Below are 22,673 nucleotides of genomic sequence, written 5' to 3'. Positions count from 1 at the left end.
ATCTAGTGCACAATAAAGAGCATTCATGGCTTTGGCATTTAATTGTGCCAATTTCTTGTCAACCTCATCCCATTCTTTCTCGAGTTTGGTTGATTCCTCACCATCTATAATCTTGGTGGGTGTGTGAGGACCATTCACTATGATACTCCATATATCATAGTCGAGTGCTTGTATGAAAATCTTCATCCGAGCTTTCCAATAGGTGTAATTAGACCCATTGAAAAGTGGAGGTCGGTTTGTTGATTGCCCCTCGGCTAGAGAAGTACCAACATGGGTTGCCATAGATCTTTGGCTCTTTGATTATTAGATCAAAGAAGGGCTAGAGCACCAGCTCTGATACCACTTGTTGCCCAGCTATGCAACCCAAGAGGGGGGGGTGAATTGGGTTTCTAAAAATTTTAAGCCCCAACTGATTACTTATGAAGAACAAAACAAAGACTTTAATTCAATATTAATTACCTAAAGCAGGAATGCAAGAATATAATAAAGAAATAAAGTGAAGCGATAAAGCACACCACAAACACAAGGATTTATAGTGGTTCGGTGCTAACCTTGCACCTACATCCACTCCCCAAGCTCCTACTTGAGAATTTCAATCCACTATACTTTGTATTCAACCCGAATACAAAATGTCGGAAACTCCGACACTAGCTATCCCAAGCTAGATCACTTGTTTTCCGGGTACAAGTAAACCCAAAACACTCCGATTTCAGGTTCGGATCAACCTTTCCTTGTTTTGAAAATCCTCCAAAAATAAGAACAAAAACTCACAAAGAGTTAGAAAATTTTGAGCACAGATTAATACAATAACAGCTCCTTAAATGAGCGAATATAACAATAAAAGCTTTACTCAAATGAAGAACCCCTTTTTCGGATTTTTTCAAAATGGATGAACGCTTGAATGCTTGAGAAGAGGTTGATTGTTGATTGAAGATCTCTTGAAAGCTTTGAAACGATCTCTAGATCAAGGTTGAAACAATAGGCGTGAAGAATTCTCTCCTTGAAAGCTCTTGCTTTTCTCTTTCACACTCTCTCTGGTATATTGTGGATCCTCTCTCTTTTTCTTTTTGGATTTTTCGTTGATCTCAGACTTTTTCGTGCAGATTTCGGATCCTCTCTTCTGTTCTTCTCGTATTTGATTTCACGTTTGATCCGCTATTTAATCTGCAATTTCTTTCACCATTTTAAGTATTTTGTAGCATTAGAAGCAAGAGAAAATAATTTAGATAGATAAAGAGCCGTTAGAGCAATTTTAGGAAGCATAAATGACAATTAAAATGGGCAAAAAAAATAGCCGTTGCTGATATTTCTGGATTTTTCGGCTCAAATCAGCAGAGGTCGACTCATGAGTCGACTCATGCCTTGTGGGTCGACTCATGAGTTGACTCACAGGTCGTGCCAAGTCAAAAATCCAGCATGCCATGGGAATTTTTTGCGTGCCATTCAGCTCATAGTGCCATGAGTTGACTCATGAGTCGACTCATGCACTTCAAACCTTCATAACTTCAAAAATATAAGTCCAAATACATTGAAATTTTCATCAATAGTTTACAAATCATTTATTTTATCAAATGATACTATCAAATCAAGATTTTAGTAAAATTATGATTTTGCCCTTGAAGAGCATAAGGACTTTTTCATTTTAAAATTATTTGTATCCCTTCAATCTGCTTTGTAATCATCAAAATCAATCTAGGAGCAACAAGTTAAAATATGGTTGTATATAGAATTCTCCATTAAAGACATAAAGCAAGCATCCTATATTCTGATAATATAAAGATCTATAAAAATAAATACAATTGGATGCTTGTATTTTCATAAATAAAATATAGAGAGTAGATGCTGAAAGGGTTCAGTATAGAAATCTCAGAGAGGGGTCTGCTACCCTCTTGGGCATAGATGTATATCATGTAATGTACTTGAACTGATATAGTCAATACTGTGAATGTCACAAGTAGATATCAATTATGTTCAGGCTAAGAGCACTGGATTGCTATAAAAATATTCTTAAGTACTTGAGAAGAATTAAAGCTTTATTCTTAATTCTAGAGAAGGATCAAAGCTAGGAGTGGGAGGATACACCTATTCAGATTAATATCTGATGTTAAATGGTAGAATATCTACTGCATAGGTATGTTCCTGTGTAATTATGATTCAGTATCTTGAAGGATTCCAAACAATCGATAGATGGAAGTTGAGTACACTGTAGATGTGTAGGATGCATTCTAGTTCTAATGTTAGTTACAGAACTGGATGTCATGCCATCAGATGCCATGATACTATACTACAAAGATAATGGCACCATAGCCCTTGCTAAGAAGCCTAGGTCTCATCAAATATTCAAGCACATAGAGCAACAGAATATGCGACTACCTCAAATAGAAATACATAGAGATGCAGAGAGCAAACTCTACATGAGATGTGGTTAACCCACTGGTAAGTCACTTAGCTGGCTGAAGACTAAAGCCAGTCTTGTGAAGATGGAGCTTGGCACATGGTAGATTGACTTTAATGTAAGTGAGAGATTATTGAATGTATGTCCTAAAAGTCAATCTTGGCTAACGCATATTATTTATTAGGATATGATTTTATACTTATTGGGTATTTATTTACCATTCATATTTTATGTGTCCATGAATCATCCAAGAGATTAACAAGATGATGACACATATTCTCAAAGAGTTAAAAATTTGAGACATGTGTCATTGATGGTTAATTTCTAATTTACTCTCGATCATAGGATCATCATAGCGATAGTGATTGATCTGGATAGATTGGTGCACGGATCGCTTCTTCGGAAGATGAGTCTCGAGTCTGCAGTGTAGTGATACTGGAGCGAGAGTATAAGTGGTTGTTAGAGAAAACTAGTACTGAGTGTGACCAACATGAGAAGTCACATGGATGTCTGCTCACTCGTTAGTGATTTTCTCAATGCTGCAGTAGTATGACTGATCCTTTGACCTACGGTGCTACAGCTGCTCACAGTAAAACTGCTGAAGTTTGACTACACATAAATATTAACTCAATGAGCCTTTGTAGTAGATGTTGGTGACAGTTTGTCTACTGTAGGAGTAGGGTATACATTTAGATGAAATCTATCGATCCTGACAGAAGAAAGTAGTCCTATGAGATTTAAAAAGCTGAGTCCTTAAGTCTATGACATAGTAGTATGATTAATAAAAAAAAATTTTATAAAAATCATACATGGATTCGAGCTAATTGAATATATCATATGACTGATGATGAAGTTTGATAATTTATCCATGACCTGTCATCTTATCGGGACTCACGATAGAGGGACTGTATCATACGTTAACTGCACCTAAAGGTTCATCACCTTTTATTTTGCTGGATTGCCACTACATACTACTAGTATTACTGGTGGATTATGAGACCCACGAATATCATCTCAATGATCGATGATCTTTGATGGGCAGAGTTGGAATGGTTCCAACCCATAAAAGAAGTTTTAATAATATTGTGATAGGGATCACAATATATCTCACTATCAGACAGAATAAAATTTATGGGATCACACACAAAGAGATTTTTGATGATCAGATGGTTGAATTGCGATTATGAATCATGATAGGATTTAATTATTAATTTGATTGATGATTAATCTAATATAAAAAGTATAATTAAGTAACTCGCTAAAGAGTTAGTGAGTTATAAGAGAATTAATTAACAATTAGATTGCTAATTGGCTAATCTGATTGAGCAATAGGGCTTATATCAAGTCTAATTGAATTAGATTTAATTTGACTTGACATGGATTTGATTTGATCAAGTCTAATTAGGTTATGCGATAATCAAATTGCATGCGAGAATAACTTTTTGTTTGATTAGAGTTTGGGTTTGACTTAATTTTTAATTAGAATAGGATCTAACTAAGAGTGTTTGGGTTTCTATTTGGACTAAAATTCTCCTCTTCATGGGTGCACTAAATCCTAATCAGATTAGGATTAAATTGAGTTTGACTCAAGCACCAAGAAAGAGTTCAAAAGGACTAGGACTCCTCATCTAATTAGGTGACATCTAATCTAAATAGTTTGAGCTCCTAATCAGATTTGAATTTTAATTTATTTAAGTCTAATGAATTTTTAATATGACTAGAATTGGTTAGAATTTTATTAGATTTAAATCAACCACCTAAAGAGGAGTCCCATGATGTTAGGATTCTCCCTCTCCATGCGCCATAAACCAGCCCCACATCCACTTTGTATTTGCGCCTAATATTTCTCCATGAGGCATGAGTTTTTGTGTGTGAAAGGAGTTCACGCCAACTCCTATTTCCATGAGATATAAGTGTGCAAAAAGAGAAGGTATTGGGTGGCATAAATCAAGAGTCCTATGATGCATGGACTCTTATCTCCTAACCTAATACCTTATCCTCTCTTCCTATTTAAACATGGGACCAATATGGGGCGGCAAGAGGACCTGATATGGATCAATTTTTGGATGCCCAAAGAAAAGATTTTGTGTGTGGAAAAATCCTAGGGAGAGAGGCGCGGCGTGAAGGTCATGGGCATGAGGTAAGTTAGGTAATATCCTTTTTTTCTTACCAACAACCAAAGGTTGGTTGTTGGAGGCCTCTTCTCCTCTCTTTTGTCCTAGTTTGAACATGGATTTTCTCTCCTCTTTGTCCAAGAGTTGGATAAAAATTTCTACATCTCTAGCGTAGAGATTTGATGCATGGATTTTTGAAAGAAAAGAGAAAGAATTTTTTCTCATGATCTCTAATGTAAAGATCATCTTCTATTTTTTTCTTCTTCTCTAAGAGTGTCTTGAGAGAAAAAAAAAATTCAATTATCAAGATACGATCTCTGTAAGGGAGCTAGCACTTCGATGAGATCAAGAAGCTTATGATCAGATCGAAAACTTGTGTAAATATCGTAGAGGTCGGACACTTGTATGGCTTCAAAGGATCTTTAAAAGACATCCATGATTATCAGTTTGTGGTGTAGATTGATCCGAGCTAAGGTATGAAGATTAAATCTCTCTATTTATTTTTTTTATTTGATTTCTATATCTGAATCCTATCTCACATATGTAGATCTTATTGTATGATTTTAAGATTTGATCTTATGCATGCTTAGATTAAATTAGATTTAATCTGAATTTTTAAAATTTTTACTATATTCATTTCAAAATTTTTACATATGTGAAACCATAAAATCCCAACAAATAAGCCCCCTGCCGATCCTGCACTGCGCTGCTACATCAGACTCCCCGATCACCACAGATCCTTCCATCCTGTAGAGATTGTTCTCCATCCTCCTACCTCTCATCACTACCATGGCTTCATTGAAGATGTTCAACACTCCACTCATGTTACGACTGCTGAAGCTGTATCCGCTCTGCTCCAGATATCCTAGTGACACGAGATTCTTCTTCAGATCAGGGACGTGCTTCATATTAGTGAGGGTCCATACTATCCCATCAAACATCCTCATCCGAATGCTCCTAATACCAGCAACTCTACACGGGTGATCATCTCCAAGTGTCATGCTCCCTTCATCCATTTTGATGTATGTAGTGAACCAAGACTGATTTGGAGTGTAGTGATGCGAACAGACTGAATCCAGGATCCAAACATATGTGTATCCCTTGTGACCATCTAAGACAACCAAGAGGTCACCCTCCACCTCACTATCAGCCACCACACTTAGTGAATCAGATCCACTCTTCTCCCCCTTGCTTCTTCTTCCACTGCAGGCAATCACGCCTGAAGTGCCCTAACTCCTTGCACTTGTAACATCTAACTTCCTTCTTATCCTTTCGAAACTTAGACCGTCCCCTAGACTTGCTCCTATTCCTACATCTTTCAAACCTCTCCCCAATGAGTAAACCCTCATGGGGAACTCCATCCTTGGTGATCTTCTCATGCTGTTTATTGGATCTGAGTACCGTAATAATATCTTCATAGAATAGTCTCCTTCCCATACAATAGTATAGTCACCAATGAATCAAATGAAGAGGGCAGCAAGCATAGCAGTAGAAGACTCTTATCTTCCTCCTCCATCTTCACTCCAAAGTTCAACAAATTATTGTTTAATTGGTCGAATCTTTGGATGTGCACCACAACATCCCTGCCTTCATGCATATGAAGGCGGTACAGACACTTTTTCAGCATCAGTTTGTTACACATATTTTTTTTCATGTATAACATGTGTAACTTCGAGCAAAGCCCCTTTGGAGCTCTCTCTAGCACCAACTATAATACTGCATCAGCCGAACAACCTCTAATAGCTGCACACACCTGTTTCTCCAACAAACTCCACCGCCGATCAGTCATCTCTTCAGGCCTGTCCTCCAACACCAGATCTAATTCATGTTGGACTAATAGGTCCTCCACCCTGACCTTCCACATAGAAAAACTTTTTTTTCATTAAATTTCTTAAAATCTACTTTCATACTGCTTCCCATGGTCAGATCCTATCACAAATAGTAAATAAACCAAGTAGATACAAGAGAAATACCTTCAAAGGGGTGTGCTGAATTTCAGATCTAACAAACTTCCTTGCTTCTGACTTCTTCCTCTAATCTTATGCTCTGATACCAATTGTTGGGGCACCTTTCCCAAGTTGTGGACTTCTAGAATCAGTAGGAATTAATGAGGACTAGGCTTTTGGATGGCCAAGATCAGTAACACAAAATCAGCTTTGCAGATTTCAGCAGTCTTGTAAATTCTGTCGGTAGGATTTTTTTCTCTGATTCGAATCTTTTTCCTTTCAGATCTAAAATTCTCTCTCTCATATTTGGAAGAACCCTTGATGAGGCCTTCAAAAAATAAAAGATGGGGGCCAAGAAGGAGAGCACAAGGGGCAGCAAGCAAAGGATGCCTCCAAACTTTTCTTATTTTGGTGTGGCAGCCAAGAAAATCCTAAAAACCTTAGGGTTTGCTGTTGGTGGCATGGAGAAGATAGGGAGAGAGAGAGGGAGAGAGAGAGAAAGAGAGAGAAAATTAGAGAGAAAATAGCTTTATATTCAGCTTGGTTCAATCAGAAACATAATACAATGTATATATATATAGGATCAATATGATCCAACCCAAAAACTCTCCTAGCTAACTTAATACATGAAAACACACACCCAAACCCCATGTACACCCATGGTCTCATGTGTTCTCATATCTTGGACTCAAATCTAGTTCAAAAATAAGTTAGCCCCTTGAGGCTCAAGACCCCTGAACCTCAAGACCCGAAAGGCTGACAGCCTTCTACCCTAGGGCCCAAACAAGGCCTAGAAACTCCATGACCACCTCATAAACTTTGGATCTTGATCTTAGCCTTGATCTCCTAAGCTTTGGAAGCATTACATGAGGCCCAACATCAAGGTGATCACTAAATATATCCATGGAAACAAGCATATGACTATCATATAGTCCTTATAATTGTCTTATAATCCTTATGATTGTCACATAATCTTCTATGTTCATGCTTAAATTTTTTATGGTATTTGATCAATCTCTTTTCATCCTAGAACAACCTTACAATATAACGACTATCGTTATGTCAGGATGAACTTAGATTGACTCAATTAATTTTATCTTTGTTCAATCAAATTACTCTAATTTGAATATATCTATACTATCATTGATCACATCAAGATAGATCTCTATCCATGAACAACATCTCATGCATGAACATATAATAAAGATAAATTTAGATCTATCAAAATTTACATTACATTTAAATTAGATTCAGAATCTAAGATACGTGAACATTAAGATAAAATTTAAATATGAAAACTCTGATTAAGAAAGACATCACATGACTTTCAATAATCATTAATTTTATATTAACAATTATAAAAAATTTAATTTTTAGATCTAAAAATAATTTTTAGATCTCAAAAGTAATTGTATAAACATAAATCAATCTGAATTTTAGATTTAAAAATAATCTATAAATCTTAAAATCCATCATATGAATTTTAGCCATTTAGACTTTAGATCTAAAATAGATTTTCAGATTATGAATTCCATCTCCTCGATCATAAATATTCTTAATTTTATATTCAAAAATCAAATTTTTAAATTTAAAATCATCTTCATGATCAAGTAAAATTTAAATTTTTAGATTTAAAAATAATTTTTAGATCTAAAATCTAGATCTCAACGTTGCATTAATGAGATGACTCTAATACCACTGTTGGATGTCGACATCATATGGCAAAAAATATGCATATAAAAATTTCAAAAATTTAAATTAGAATAAAATTATAGTGGAATAAAAATTTTAGATCTGAATCATCAACATCATTTTTGGACAACCATTCAATATAGCATTCAACCGTTATACCAGGGCAACTTTATATCAAAATGATTTTAAGATTTGATTAATTATTAGATCTAATCTAACTAATATGCATAAAGAGATCATATCTCATATAAAATCAGGTATCATTATTAATTATAAGATTAAAGATCTAAAAGAAAATTTGAATTTCATACCTTTGCACGGATAGATCTTCACCATGATCTGATGGTCCATGGATGTCTTCAAGGTCCTGATGTAACCACACAAGTATCTGACCTCTACAGGTATCCACCAAGGCTAGTCTGATCAGGAGATTTCAATCTCATCAGAATGCTAGCTCTTTTTCAGAGATCTCTTTCTGGATTATCAAATCGGTTTAATCTTTTGATTCTCTTCTCAAGAGAGTCAAATAGATCTGTAAGAGAATGATAAAATCAGATCACATCTGATTTCTTTTTTCACTTTTCTCTTCTCAAGAGAAAATCAAAGATCTATTGAAGAAGATAAGAGATCTAATCTCTTTCTTCTTCCATCTTGTCCAACCCTTAGACTGGATCTAAGAAAATATAAAGAAGAACTTTTGTCTATCTCATCAACCAATCAGAAGAGGCTAAAATCAGATCAAATTTAATTTTAATGTCCAACTCTTAAACTAAATTTAAGAAAAGGAGAGAAGAATTTTATGTCCATCGTATAGACCAAGAAGGAGAAAAAATCAGATCAAATTTGATTTTATGTCCAACCTTTGGACAGCTATGGAGGAGAGGATGATGGAGATATCCAACTCTTAGACACAAGAGAGAGGGAGAGATGTTATCTTCAACAACCAACCATTGATTGTTAGAAAGAAAAGATAGGGAAGAAAGAGAAGTGGCGCCCAATTATCCATTATGTAGAAAGTCCTCACGCCATCCAATCTTCAACGCCCATGATCCCTTGATCTCTCATGCCAATCTCCATCATATGGGGCATCCCTTAGATGATCTCATTTCTAAGGAGGTGCCCCATCTTATCTCCTATTTAAACTAAAGGATGGTTAGGGTTTGTTAGAGTCCTTAAAGAAGAAGGACTCTTCCATAATGTGGCGCTCTCCCTTTCCTAATTATTCTCCACACCAAACATCATTTTCTATGTAAAAACCTATCACGTTTAAGAACACTTGGGGTGTGAAAACATATGAGGTGTGGGCTTTTCTTAGGACTTGGTCAAGGTTGGTCCAAATCTTAGTTGTGGTTGGAGTCCAATTAGATTTAGGTTTCAACATTAAGTCAAGCATTTAAGTCTAATCCCATTAGATTTATGAAACCTAGTTTGAGTTAAATTCAAACCAAATCTAATCAAATTAAATCTGATTTAACTTGATTAGGATTCAATCTTAATATTTAATCAAATTAAATAATATATAATAATTATAGTTAAGTCCTCCTATAACTTACTAACTCTTAGCTAATCTTTTTTATATAACTTTTTATTTAAGTCCAATCATCAATCAAATTGATAATTGAGACCACTTGTAATTTGCAATTCGAAATTATGATTCAATGATCTGATCAGTCAAGGCCTCTTTTCTATGTGATCCATAGGTTCTATTTTATCTAGTAGTGAGATATATTTTGATTTCCATCAAAATATCATTGAAACTTCTTTCAATAGATTGAAATAATTTCAACTCATCAATCGAGAATTATTGATCATCAAAATAATTTTCGTTAGTCCCACAATCTATCAATGATGTCTAGCAGCATATAGTGGTAACCTAGTAGAATAGAAGAATGAATCTCTAGATATAATTACTGTATAATTTAATTCTTCTATCATGAGTTCTGACAAGATGAGGTTATAGAAAACTCATCAAACCCTTCATCTGTCATATATAAAATTTATTTGGCTTGAGTTCATTCATAAAATCTGATGAAAATTTTTTTCATCATTCATATTGTCCTGGCTAAGATCTTTTGAACTCAATCTCATAAATTATATAGGACTACTTCTTAACTACTAAGGTCGATAGATCTCATCTAGGTACATATTCTTTTTCTATAATGAACCTACTACAGCCAACATATATCTTAAGGCTCTATATGGCTAGAAGATCAAGTTATGGTATAGTCAAACTACAATCTCATTGTGAATAGTCGAGGCACCATAGGTTTAAGAACTTGTCACATTACTACAGCATCGAGAATATCACTGATGAGTGAGTAGATATCTAAGTAACTTCTTATAATGATCATGCTCGATATCGTTGTTCTCTAACAACCACTTACACTCTCGCTCCAATATCCTCATACTGTAGACTCGAGATTCATTTATCTTAAAAAAATAATTTATGTACCAATCTTATCAGATCAATCACCATCTCCATGATAATCTTTCGATTGAAAGTAATTTGAGAATTAACTATCAATAACATATACCTTCAATTCTCAACTCTTGAGAATATATGTCATCATCTTATTAGTTATCTAGATGATTCATGGACACATACACTAAATGAATGAAATTAACCGTCCTAATTAATTTGATCAAATATAAAATTATGTTCTAAAAAGAATTAATGTATCAGTTTGATTAACTTCTAGAGCATATATCTAACAATTAGTAGCTGTGTATTCATAGCTTGGCATTGTTGAAGAGCTTTTAGTAATTTACTATATAGTGATGCAAGTATGTGGATTCTTATTTTAGCAATTCAAGAAGTGAATCATCATGATTGATGTGACTATCTTCTTTCTCAATGGATTCAACATATCTGACCTTATGAATATCAATATGGCTGCTTTTACTTCTTCCATGTCTCTCCATAATTTGAACAACATGTGTTATTCAATTTGGAAGATTATTGTCAAGTCTTGTTTTTGAAAATGCGGGATTTATGGGATATCTTGGATGAGTCAATGATGACGATACCAACAAATACTCTCAATAATGAGGTTGTAAGAAGAAATTATAAATTAAAATCTAGAAAAGTGTTATCGATTATTCAAGTTTTAATTGATGGAGAAAATTATCTCCATATATAAAGGAGCTGAATAAAGTATGGGATATTCTTATGACTGTCCAATCAAGTTCTAGCAAGATGAAACATCATAAACAAATTAAAATTATTTGAAGAGTAGATTTTGATTTCAGATTTTTCTAAAAATTCAGAAAAAGAATAAAATTGATTTAAATATGAAGATCTGAAGTAAGGATCAGCTTGATTAGTTAAAGACTAGATCGAGTATAGAAGAAATTCCAAAGTGTAACAAAGTTGATCATGAATCAATTAAGTCCAAAAGAGAATTTAGAGCAGGAAGATCTTGATCAAGTGAATATTATATCAGGTTTATAAAAGATTGTGATTGAAGAACCAATTGATTCTAAAGTTGTTTAGGGTAAGTCAAAGGATACTGCAATTGATCCAAGCATAGAAATTCATATATCAAATCATAGGAAAGAGTCTTGTATCGAAGTTATCCAATATATAGATATTTCTTGTAAAGATTTGGTCAACATAAGGATGAAAAATTGACTAATTTTGAAGTACTTTTAGAGTTCAAGTAGTAAGAAAATATATTTGATGGAGATGATTCATGTTGTACCTTGGTATTCAACAAGGTTTTTAACATATCAACTGATTTTGAAGCCACTCCAAAATTTAAGCTATTTGAAAACTCTATACATGAAGATTTAATTCCGTACATAGTAGCAATACAAGTGGAGGCATGTAAGTATGGTCAAAGTTTGTTATAGATATATTTTAGTTATTTGGAAGTAATGGCAGATCTCATAATTATTACAACCGACAATTTGATGTTCGTTGGCATAAACTAAGCATTCTATGGAATCTTGCCATAACTATCATGGAGGAAATGTTGAGGAAAAGTGTCAATAGGCACTGTCAACTTTGACACATGCATCTAAGAGTTCTTCTATTATTTAATTATTCATCCAGCAAGTTGTTATGTATTGATGGAACTTCAACAATGATAGCAATGGCTACTATGGCATTTCACGACATTGGTAATTTCGTGTTGAGAGAGAGTGTTGGAAGTTCATTGCATGTCCTACTTATATTATAATTTTATTTTAATTTTACTCTATCCCACTTAGAAAAAAATTTCTTTGTTTTACTCAGTTATTCCTATTGAGTGCAGCTTGAATTTGGTATAATCCATTTTATCACTTAATTTGACTATTTTGAGGAGTCGACTCGAGTAGATTTTTTATAAGGTATGTGGTGACACTGAAGGGCTTGGGTCATTTTTGGACTTTAATTGGCCCATTTGTTATTTTAGGATTTAGTGACTATATATTGTAATTATACTTTATGTTATTTGAACAGCTATATATTATAGAGATTATTATTCAATTCTCTTTGCATACATCTTCTGATACAGTGAAATCTCTTTCTATCTTCGTCTGTGAATGTAAGCCAAAGGCTAAACTATATAACTTACCGTTGCATTTTATTTTCTATATAATTGATTGTTGTTATTATAGATTTCATACTAATAAATAGGTAATCTTATAATAATTTATTCAAGAAGTTATCAAAGTTTGCCTTCTAGCAAGTTTTGTTTTTTAAATTTAGATAAGAGTCAAACATCTCACCAAGTGATACTTTATTTAATGGGATCTTTGGCATCTTCTTCAGATGGTGTGAGAAAAGAGAGAAAGAGACAGAGAAAGAGAGAGGTGTGTTCTTTGGTGGCACTTGAGAGAGAGCTTTAGTATTTGGCTCAATTTTTTAATAAAATATTATTTTATCTCTCTAAAATATTTCTTTCAACGTCTCTTCCCTATTGTTTCTTCTCTTTGACATTTATTTTAAATCTTGGACCAATGTAATTAATTTACTTCAGATAGCATGCCATTTTTCAAATTATTATATCGTACTCTCATTCCATAAAACTTTCAGGTATTCAATGAGCTGAAATGATATAGAAACCAATATAAGTATCAATTAAAGTAAAGGCGAGATCAAATCAAAATCCTGTTTTGTATAGAGGAGCAACCTAGACTTGTATCCACATAAGTCTTCACGAAGTCAGTCGATTGACACCCTCCTTTAATTCAAAAGACATTTTAGCTTCAAATATGTCCCCATGTGCCTAGTCTAGCTAATTTTCACAAAATTTCCTTAATGTGGCCGGTGATGCCACTAGATTAACTCAAGAACCTTCAAGATATTTGCATAATTAGTAACAATATGATTCCCATCTCCTTTTCTTAATGATATGTTTGATTGAATGGCACCATTGCTAAAAAAGAAGATATTGTTGAAATGATAATACAAATAAAAAATATTAATTCCTAACAGAACTTATGCAAAATAATTATAGTACTTTTTATTTTATTTCATGGACAAAAGGGGGTCAATATAACGATCAGCGGTGAAGTTTTGGTTGGATTTGGTTCTATCCATGGGCAAATCAAAATATATATGTTAAATCCAATCCAAACGCAAATCCAATTATAACTTTAAATCCATAGTCAACATTGTAACAAAATAGATCAAGTGTCGGAACAATTTTTGCATAGAAATAGGATATTTAACATATTATTTTGCTACATACTTTTAAACTATTTTTACATTTATTTAGGACATCCAATTAATGCTATCTCATGAACTTTGAAATATGAAAAAGAAAAAATGATAAATTGTAGCATACCGTATCTTGAACAGGGCATGAATTCATGTTTTACTTTTGTTACTTAAACATCCATCAACCACAAGACACGAAAAAGAAAACTTCCTACCGTTTAAGCTCAACATAAATATTAAATTGCAACATATATATTATAGTAAGGTTTTAGTAGCAGGCACTATCCATGACCACATAAAACACGGACAGAAATTTGATGAAACAAGATAATCTTTACTTGATCTTTTTATAATTTAGAATCCAAACACAAGCTGGGAAAGCTTGGGGTCTAATTTTGAAACCAAACCCTATACCTAATTGTTTATTAAATTTATTTTTTATATCTCAATTTTAAACTTTGTCGATCTAGGATAACTTTTGCAGGTTGCCGGCTTCCATCAACACCCACCTCCCCCTCACCAACTTTGCACCACGGTGGGGCATCTGTTATACAAGACTCTACCACGCTTAGACTTTGTTGCTCATGTATATTAATTAGCTGACAATTCTACAAAATAGATATGCCTATTGACCTAACTTTACTTTTTTCAGGCACCCATTGTAAACATTCATCTCACACACAAGATATGTCTTTTTAACCTTCACTTCTATTCTTGCAAAAAAAAAAAAAAACCCTCACTTCTATTATATATTATATATAACTGTGGTAGTTTGGCGTCCCCCGTTTTTTTTATTTGTTCCGGTAAGAGGTAGTTTGGTGTCGTTAACAGTATATATATATATATATATATATATATATATATGAAGCAGGTAGTTTTTTTTTTTTTTTCCTCTTCCTTTCTGTTTGTGGATACAAGATAGAAGGCTAGTTTGCTTATGAAGTCATAAATAATAAAAGCATCCTGCCCAACGAAATCCATATTCAATGTTAGGGACTCGCACCTACCCTCTCTCTCCCCACCCAAACTTTTTATTTGTTAATCGGACGATGCAAGCGAAAGAGACATCAACCAAGTGACATCCCAGCGAGTCCAACCAACCCTATCAACAGATTAAATTATTTATATTGGGAGAGTGGGTGAGCTTCTTCTCCCACCATTTGGCAAGCGTCTACACAGAACTAGGCTTTAATATAACGGCCGTTACAGCAGTTTCACCGGCCATTACGTATTATAGAAATGCATACCGTCCGTCAGATCAAAGAAAGTAATCGAATCTCTATGAACTGAAGGAGAAAACAAAATAAATCTACGCACAGTGGGATAACTGAAAGATATTTAGTATTCATGTCCCCATTTTAATTTATTTCGATGAGTAATAACAACTATTGTAATAGCACTTACGAGTACATATTTTATTTGTTCCAGTAATAAGTACAAGGGTTGAATTACCGTGGATGGAGTAACAAAAACATTAGCCCTCAAATTTTAAATCTACTAACTCATAATTTTTTTTTTTTTTTTTTTAAGCGGCACGAATGCATCGTCTGGAGTAGATAGAACCGTAGCACCAGCACAAAGAATATTCCGTAACTGGGATGGGATCTGCGGGACTAAACTCCACGCTCGAGTGATTAAAACATTTAACCGAATTTAATTACTTTAGAAATGGGAAAACGTTCCATCAGGGTCCATTGAAATCAAATCCAATTAATTACAGACAAAGAAATTGACCACCAGTGCCGAGGACAAGAAGATCATGACGTCAGTCCCATCCCATACCCGATGATCAATCAATACATCCCAACTTAATCGTTTCCCGACCATTTCCAATCCAACGGCTGCGATCAAACATACGAACAATACCCATTGTATATCCCATGCATCTAGAATTTATTTACCATCCTCCCTAAATTCATTAATTTTAACATGCACGCTATTTTGCTTAATTCTTATCCTGGGTTTAACCAAACCGACATCAAGAAAAGTGAGTATTATTGGATGTGATCTGTGGAGGGGATATAAGGAGGAGGTCAGGGTCACCGTCAGACGTCGACGCTGCAGGAGGTGATCTTCTGGAACCGGAATTCCTTGCCGGAGTCGACGGTGAAGAAGGCGGGGCAGTTGACGTTGATGTGGTAGTGGCCGGAGATCCAGGTGCCGACCTTCCACCGGAGCCTGCCGTCGATCTTGATATAGATGAGGATGAAGCCGGCGGACTCCTCCTGGCCGGCGGCGACGGCGAGGTAGGGAGCGAGGGGGACGGCGTTGCCGAAGAGGTAGGGGGACCAGACGTTGTAGTCGTTGTGGCCCTGGTAACCGGGTGGGAGGGCCGTGGCGGCGGTGATCTGCTGGCCCTTGTAGTCGGCGTAGACGTCTAGGCGGTCGTAGTAGATGCCGATGCGGTCGTTGGGGTTACGGGAGGAGATGGTGAGCTGGATGATGGAGGAGAGCAAATTGGCATCCGAGAGGTTGAACTGGCCGACGCTGGCGTCCTGGAGGTAGAACTTGGGCTTCGACGGACGGAGGACCAGCCAGATGACCAGGATCACGAGGAGCACCACGATGATGAGGCACAGGAAGCAGGAGAAGAGGCTGCGGAACACCTTGTGCCGCTTCCATGACCAGTACCCGTGGTGGCCGCAGTCCTTGGCCGACATCTTGTCTATTTATCCTGACCGACTATCTATTCTGGATTGGAATTGAGATGGGGATTAGAGAGATAGAGGGGAGGGGAGAAGGAGGCGATGATGGCGACTCAAACTAGGAAAATTGAGACCTTGGAAGGAAGGAGGGTGGAGGATGAGGTAGTGGTATTAGTATCGGTAGCGGAGGAGGAGATATATAGATAATCATAAAATGCTGGCGGCTGTTACGCTGTTCCTGCGGAGTAGCTTTGCGTCGGCGCTGCGAGCGCAGATGGTTGCGAGGTGTGACTTGGATATTTTCGGGTATGGCGGGGTGAGCCGAGGTCCGCCGCGGAAGCATCGCAGTGAGACGAAACCGCGGAAATGAGCGAGTGATTCATGTTCCAAGAGGGATGTTAGGCAAAAGTAACGGGTTGATGCTAGGACCCAGGCGCGCCTTATTCTCTGGAAAAAATATATAATTACAGAAAGTAAGCATTATTGTTTTGGAAGGTGTTTATGAAAGTTTATTAAGGTTTAATCGATGTAAAGGATATCCACGTATCAGAAAACGCTCTCCTGAGGTATGTCTATTTGTACTACATACTTTCTATACTTTATACTAATCAAGGGTCTTTGTCTCACTGGAGCACATTTTCTTAAAAAATAAAAAAGAAGATAAGGCAGCGGAATTGGTGGGGAGTCGCAATCAGGACCGTCAAATCGCGAAAGGGACGGAGTTAGATTGACACCAACTTGTGCGCCGGTCGTCAATTCGTTGGACATCACTGGCGTCACGATCCGTTTTCTGGAGTGGTGTAGATGGACCCACGATTAATTGGATCGTGCAGATCTCTAGTTATGCGACGTTAGAAAGAGGACTTCAAGGAAACGACGAGGTGGCGCATATCTCGTGCCTTTATACGGTGGTCGTAAAATATAGAAAATTGGGTTTTCTTTTCTTTGAAGTAGGAGGCGTTTGTTTAAAATAAATTAAGGAGAAAGGAAAAGAAAAAGCATGAAGAGAAGAGTCGGGTGAGGGTGGAATTTGAAGGTCTCGTGTTGGGCACGCCAGTGCGAGTAGGACCCACTTTCAGGAAAAAGCGGAGGGGGGAAGGCAGAAGAAAGAACGGAATTGCCAGCCCGACCGACTTTTTTTTTATGTTTTGTTTTTTTTGTAGGATGGAAGTGGATATGCATGGCCATGCGAAGGGCATAAGTCTACATGACCGACTTACAATTTTTTCCTAGGTTTTATTATCCTGCCTATTTTAGGAGTCCTGTGAAACGTGTGCGTGACAAGCATAACCTGTCTTGATCTTACTCATTTTAAGCCATCTTTTATAAATTTATAAGTTTTTAATATTTTTTGAAAGATAAATTGATAATGTCCTTTTAAATTATGGGAATTTTTTAATACTGATAATGGAGATATAAAGAAGTTGATGATATTTTATTGGCAATGAGAAAATTGGATAGCCAAAGAAGATCGTGAAACCGTGATTCCTAAGTGTTGGTTACCACATCATTCAATGTTTCTTTCAAAGAGCACCATTTCTTTTCTACTAAAAAAAAGAGGCACCGTTGGGTATAAAATACCCCCCAGCCGAAGTTTATAAAAGACCGACCCTTCCAGGGCTCTTCCGACTTCCGACCTTGTGTGTGGCGTCTCTCCGAACTCCCTCGACCGTCCGAACTTTTTCGATAATGAACTTCTACATTCATCTACCGGGCCGCCCCAAAAGCTCTCTGGGCCTCACTGCCAGTCGACCTTCTACAGTAATCAACTATTCTCCGAATCCCTTCCGGATCCTAACCGAGCTCCCGCGAGAGCCGAACTTCTACTACGAGCGGTCTACTCCGAATTTCTACAGCGGGCTGTCTACCCAGATATCTACTGTAAGCAAATTTCATTCGAGCCTCTACTGTAAACAAATTTCTTCCGAACTTCTATTACGGGTAGACTTCAGCCGAACTTCTTCGTAGCCGGATCCCAGACGAGCTTCTACCATGGGACAGGATCCACCAGCCAGATCGTTGCTTCGAGCTCCTACGACAATCGATCTTCAACCGAGCTCCTATAATAAGTGGCCTCCTTTCGACCTCCTGTAAGAACCGGACTCCGTCCGAACTTCCACAGCGGATGGATTCCGGACGAGCTCCTGCAAGAATCGGACTCCGTCCGAACTTCCACAGCGGATGGATTTCGGACGAGCTCCTGCAAGAATCGGACTCTGTTCGAACTTCCACAACGGATGGATTCCGAACGAGCTTTTGTAACGGACGGACTCCAGCAGCTGGATTTCTACAACGGCCGATCGCCTCCGGATCCCTCAAACTCCTCCAGCAGACGAGCCTCCCCAACGCCATCCGAAGTCCACCATCGACCGACCTTCCGCTAGATTCCTCATGAAACCGGACTCCACCGATGGATAATCTTCAAACGAGCTTCCGCATCGGACAAATCTCAGACGGACTTCCCTAGCAATTGGACTCCTACCAGACTTCGCCAATAGAAAGTCTTCATCTGAGTCTCTACAGCAAATGGTTCTCACCTGTAGCCTCAGCGCCCAAGGCCTCCGACAACAGTAGACTCGTCAGTGACCTCGGAAACATCCGAGCTTCTCCTAGATCGACGAGACAGAGAGCCATTCCGCTCCATCAGACATCCCAGTCGAGCTTCAGCTGACAGATCCAAACTCTCTGGCAAGCCACGACGAGGGCCTCTACCCTGCTCCACTCTCTGCAACGGATTCCACACGGCTCCACCACTCTCTGGCAAGCCACGACGAGGGCTGCTACCCTGCTCCACTCTCTGCAACGGATTTCACATGGCTCCACCACTCTCTGGCAAGCCACAACGAGGGCCGCTATCCTGCTCCACTCTCTGGCAAGTCACGACAATGGATACCACTCTCCGTAACAAACTCCACGTGGCCCAGAACGACCCCCGACGCCACTACTCTCCGTAACAAACTCCGTGCGACTCTGAACGGTCCACTACCAGACGGTTACAGACGTCGCTGTCAATCAGTTATGCTCTCCGTCTATAAATAAGGACCCTCAGATATGTTCTTCTCTAAGCTCAAAACTCTATCTCAAAATTCTGCTAAAATTTCCACTCGAGCACTCCATTTCTATTGAAGCAGAGTACTGACTTGAGCATTGGAGGGTCTTGCCGGAGCACCCCCAACTCTGGTTTAGACTTCCCTTGTAGGTCCCAATGGCGGCCGCGGTCATCTCGACTCCAGCAACTCCAGCTTCGACGGAATTCTGCACCAACAGAATTGGTGCTAGAAGGAGGGCGGCGTGTCTTCGCAATACCCTTGTTCTTGAAGGAGTGCTCAACGAGATTGCCTCCAGTCATCTTCTCCGACATCCTCCTCTCCTTCCCCTACTAGATCTTCACCTGATGCCTCCCTGAAAGGCATCCACCAGGCGATCCACGGCCTCCACGACCAGATCTCAGGCTCCGACCTCGCCTCCAGTTTTCCAGGCTCCTCCTCCTCCTCCGACAACGGCGGTCGGTATGGAGCAGTTCGACCTGCTAGTTCAGTAGGTCAGAAGCCTCACCGAAGCAGTGCAGGCCATGCAGCAGCAGCAGCAACAGCCACAGGTGTCAGTGCGGTTGGAAAGAGTGTCACCGGAGTTCCAAGATCTGACAGTAGGGCGGGCCACTTGGGCCAGTCATCCTATCTTCCCCGAAAAGGGGAATCCGAGGGTGGAGAGCCCCCGATCTGATCACGATTTCACTCCCGGAGGATCCCTACCTCTACTCTACCAGAACACCCTCGAGACTCGCAGTCGAGAGGACCTCCTGGATCGAAGGCTCTAGGAGATGAACCGACGAATCGAAGAGCTCCGCCACAGTCCCCCTACTTATGGTGAGGACATCTGTACTGACCCTCCCTTCTCTCAAATGATCATGCAGGAATCGATCCCATCAAACTTCAAGCTTCCCCAATTCGAAAGCTACGATGGGACCTCGTATCCGGTTGACCATCTGAAGGCCTTCCGGACAATGATGCTGCTCCACGGCGCACCAGATGCTATGCTGTGCCGAGCTTTTCCATCCACTCTGAAGGGAGCAGCAAGGAACTGGTACTCGACGTTGAAGTGAGATACCATCTTTTCCTTTGACCAGATGAGCCACCAGTTTGTGGCTCATTTTGTTAGCAGCCGGCATCCCCGGAGAGGCTCGGAGTCCCTCATCAACATCAAGCAAAGGGAGGAGAAATCCATCCGAGCTTACGTCAACCGTTTCAATGTTGCCGTGTTGGAGGTCCAGAACTTGGACCAATCGATCGCGATGGCCACCCTAAAGGGCGATCTTCAGAAGAACGAACTTTTGTTTTCCCTGAAAAAGAAGTATCCCAGGGACTTTGCTGATTTACTGGCTCGGGTCGAAGGATATGCCCGAGCAGAAGAAGCCTTCAAGATGAAGGACGAGGAGACCGCGAAGGAGCGACAGGTGGGAGACTTAAGCAAGCCCGCGTTGAAAAAGGGCCGAGTGAAGCTCGGCCGCATTCTCGAACTCCTCCGGAACACAGGCGTGTTCGGACTCCTCCCTGAGCTCGTAAGCAGAGAAGCCTAGACCACAGAGTTCGGTGGAGCTCTCCCTCCGAAAGATTCCACAGTTACGCCCCTCTCAACGCATCAAAAACTCAAGTGCTGATGGAGGTTAGGGAGCAGCTGCCAAGGTCGGAAAGGATGCGCTCGCACCCCGGGAAGTGCAACCCAAACAAATTCTGCCTCTATCATCATGACCACGGCCACGACATGGAGGAGTGTATTTAGCTTCGAGATGAGATTGAGGAGCTCATCAGACGAGGTCGGCTCGACAGATTCATTCGATGCCGACCCGAAGGAAGGGAAGATCGGCCTAGAGCCCTGCCGCAGCCGCAGCCACCAAGAAGGGAGGAGCAACCTGAAGATCGGCCTCCGATTGGGATTATCAACTCCATCTCAAGAGGACCCCGATGGGGAGCGGACCTTCCGCGGCTATAGGATTTGAAAAATCTACGAATGTATTACCAACAACTTTGCCCTAAATAAAAATTTCTTTCATATTCGCGTATTTTTTCTTTTGGCATAAGCTTATAACGACAGGAAGTAACTCCCCCATACAAACGAAATTAAGCGTGTTAGGAACAGGAGGAGAACCTCATCCTAACATGAGCAAAGATGAAGGCCCAGTTTCTTAAAGACCAGATGGGGGAGAGGCCCTTGCAACGACCCTTATGTGCCCCCACAGCCTTGTTAGGAATAGGAGGAGAACCTCGTCCTAACATGAGCAAAGACGAAGGTCCGATTTCTTAAAGACCGGATGGAGGGAGAGGCCCTTGCAACGGCCCTTATGTGCCCCCACAGCCTTGTTAGGAACAGGAGGAGAACCTCATCCTAACATGAGCAAAGACGAAGGCCCGATCTCTTAAAGACCGGATGGGGGGAGAGGCCCTTGCAACGGCCCTTATGTGCCCCCATAGCCTTGTTAGGAACAGGAGGAGAACCTCATCCTAACATGAGCAAAGTCGAAGGCCCGATTACTTAAAGATCGGATGGGAGGAGAGGCCCTTGCAACGGCCCTTATGTGCCCCCATAGCCTTGTTAGGAACAGGAGGAGAACCTCGTCCTAACATGAGCAAAGTCGAAGGCTCGGTTACTTAATAATCGGATGGGGGGAGAGGCCCTTACAGCAGCCTTTGCGTGCCCCCACAACCCTGTTAGGAACAAAAGAAGAACCTCGTCCTAACATGAGCTGAAACTGACTATCGAAAATAAGAGGATAACCTCATCCTGACACAAACAAAGGCTCGATCGATCAAGACTGGACAAGGAGGAAAGCCTCCTCAATGGCCCCTCTATACTCTCATGACCCCGTCAAGAGCAGAGGAAAGATCCTCACTCGAACACGAAGAAAAGAAGAGATGAAAAGAGAAAACGACGAACTATGCCAGCGATAAGTGAAAAATGAACTACATCAAAGGCACAAGGGACTTCGTCTCAACAAGAAAGAAAACCCTTGTCGAAACTCTCCAGTCTCTAAGGGTGAATCAGCACAGCGACGATCAAGAATCTTCAAACAACGTCGACATCGAACAGGATGAAAGACAAAAGAAGTTCGGTAAATGATAACTCAATACCAAAATGGACAAGGTAATGGAAAATTTTCTTTTCATTTCATTAGTGAAGTATATATTACAAAGCCTTGAAGGCCAAAAAGAGAGACGATAAAAAAAAAAAGAAGAAGAA

The 22,673-nt window shown here is 39.0% G+C and overlaps 1 protein-coding gene across 1 annotated transcript; it reads right to left on the bottom strand.

Annotated features, from left to right (window-relative positions):
• Window positions 1-15,463: 15,463 nt before the first annotated feature.
• LOC105035820 (NDR1/HIN1-like protein 12) lies at window positions 15,464-16,624 on the bottom strand. The gene has a single exon (XM_010911516.4). The coding sequence runs from the start codon at window positions 16,452-16,454 to the stop codon at window positions 15,840-15,842; it is 615 nt and encodes a 204-aa protein (XP_010909818.1). The 5' UTR covers window positions 16,455-16,624; the 3' UTR covers window positions 15,464-15,839.
• Between the last annotated feature and the right edge of the window lie 6,049 nt (window positions 16,625-22,673).

Source organism: Elaeis guineensis, unplaced genomic scaffold (assembly GCF_000442705.2).
Source record: "Elaeis guineensis isolate ETL-2024a unplaced genomic scaffold, EG11 Super_Scaffold_37222, whole genome shotgun sequence".
Taxonomy (NCBI): domain Eukaryota; kingdom Viridiplantae; phylum Streptophyta; class Magnoliopsida; order Arecales; family Arecaceae; genus Elaeis; species Elaeis guineensis.
Note: the sequence above shows the minus strand (reverse complement) of the source record. Positions and strands in the feature narration are given on the sequence as shown.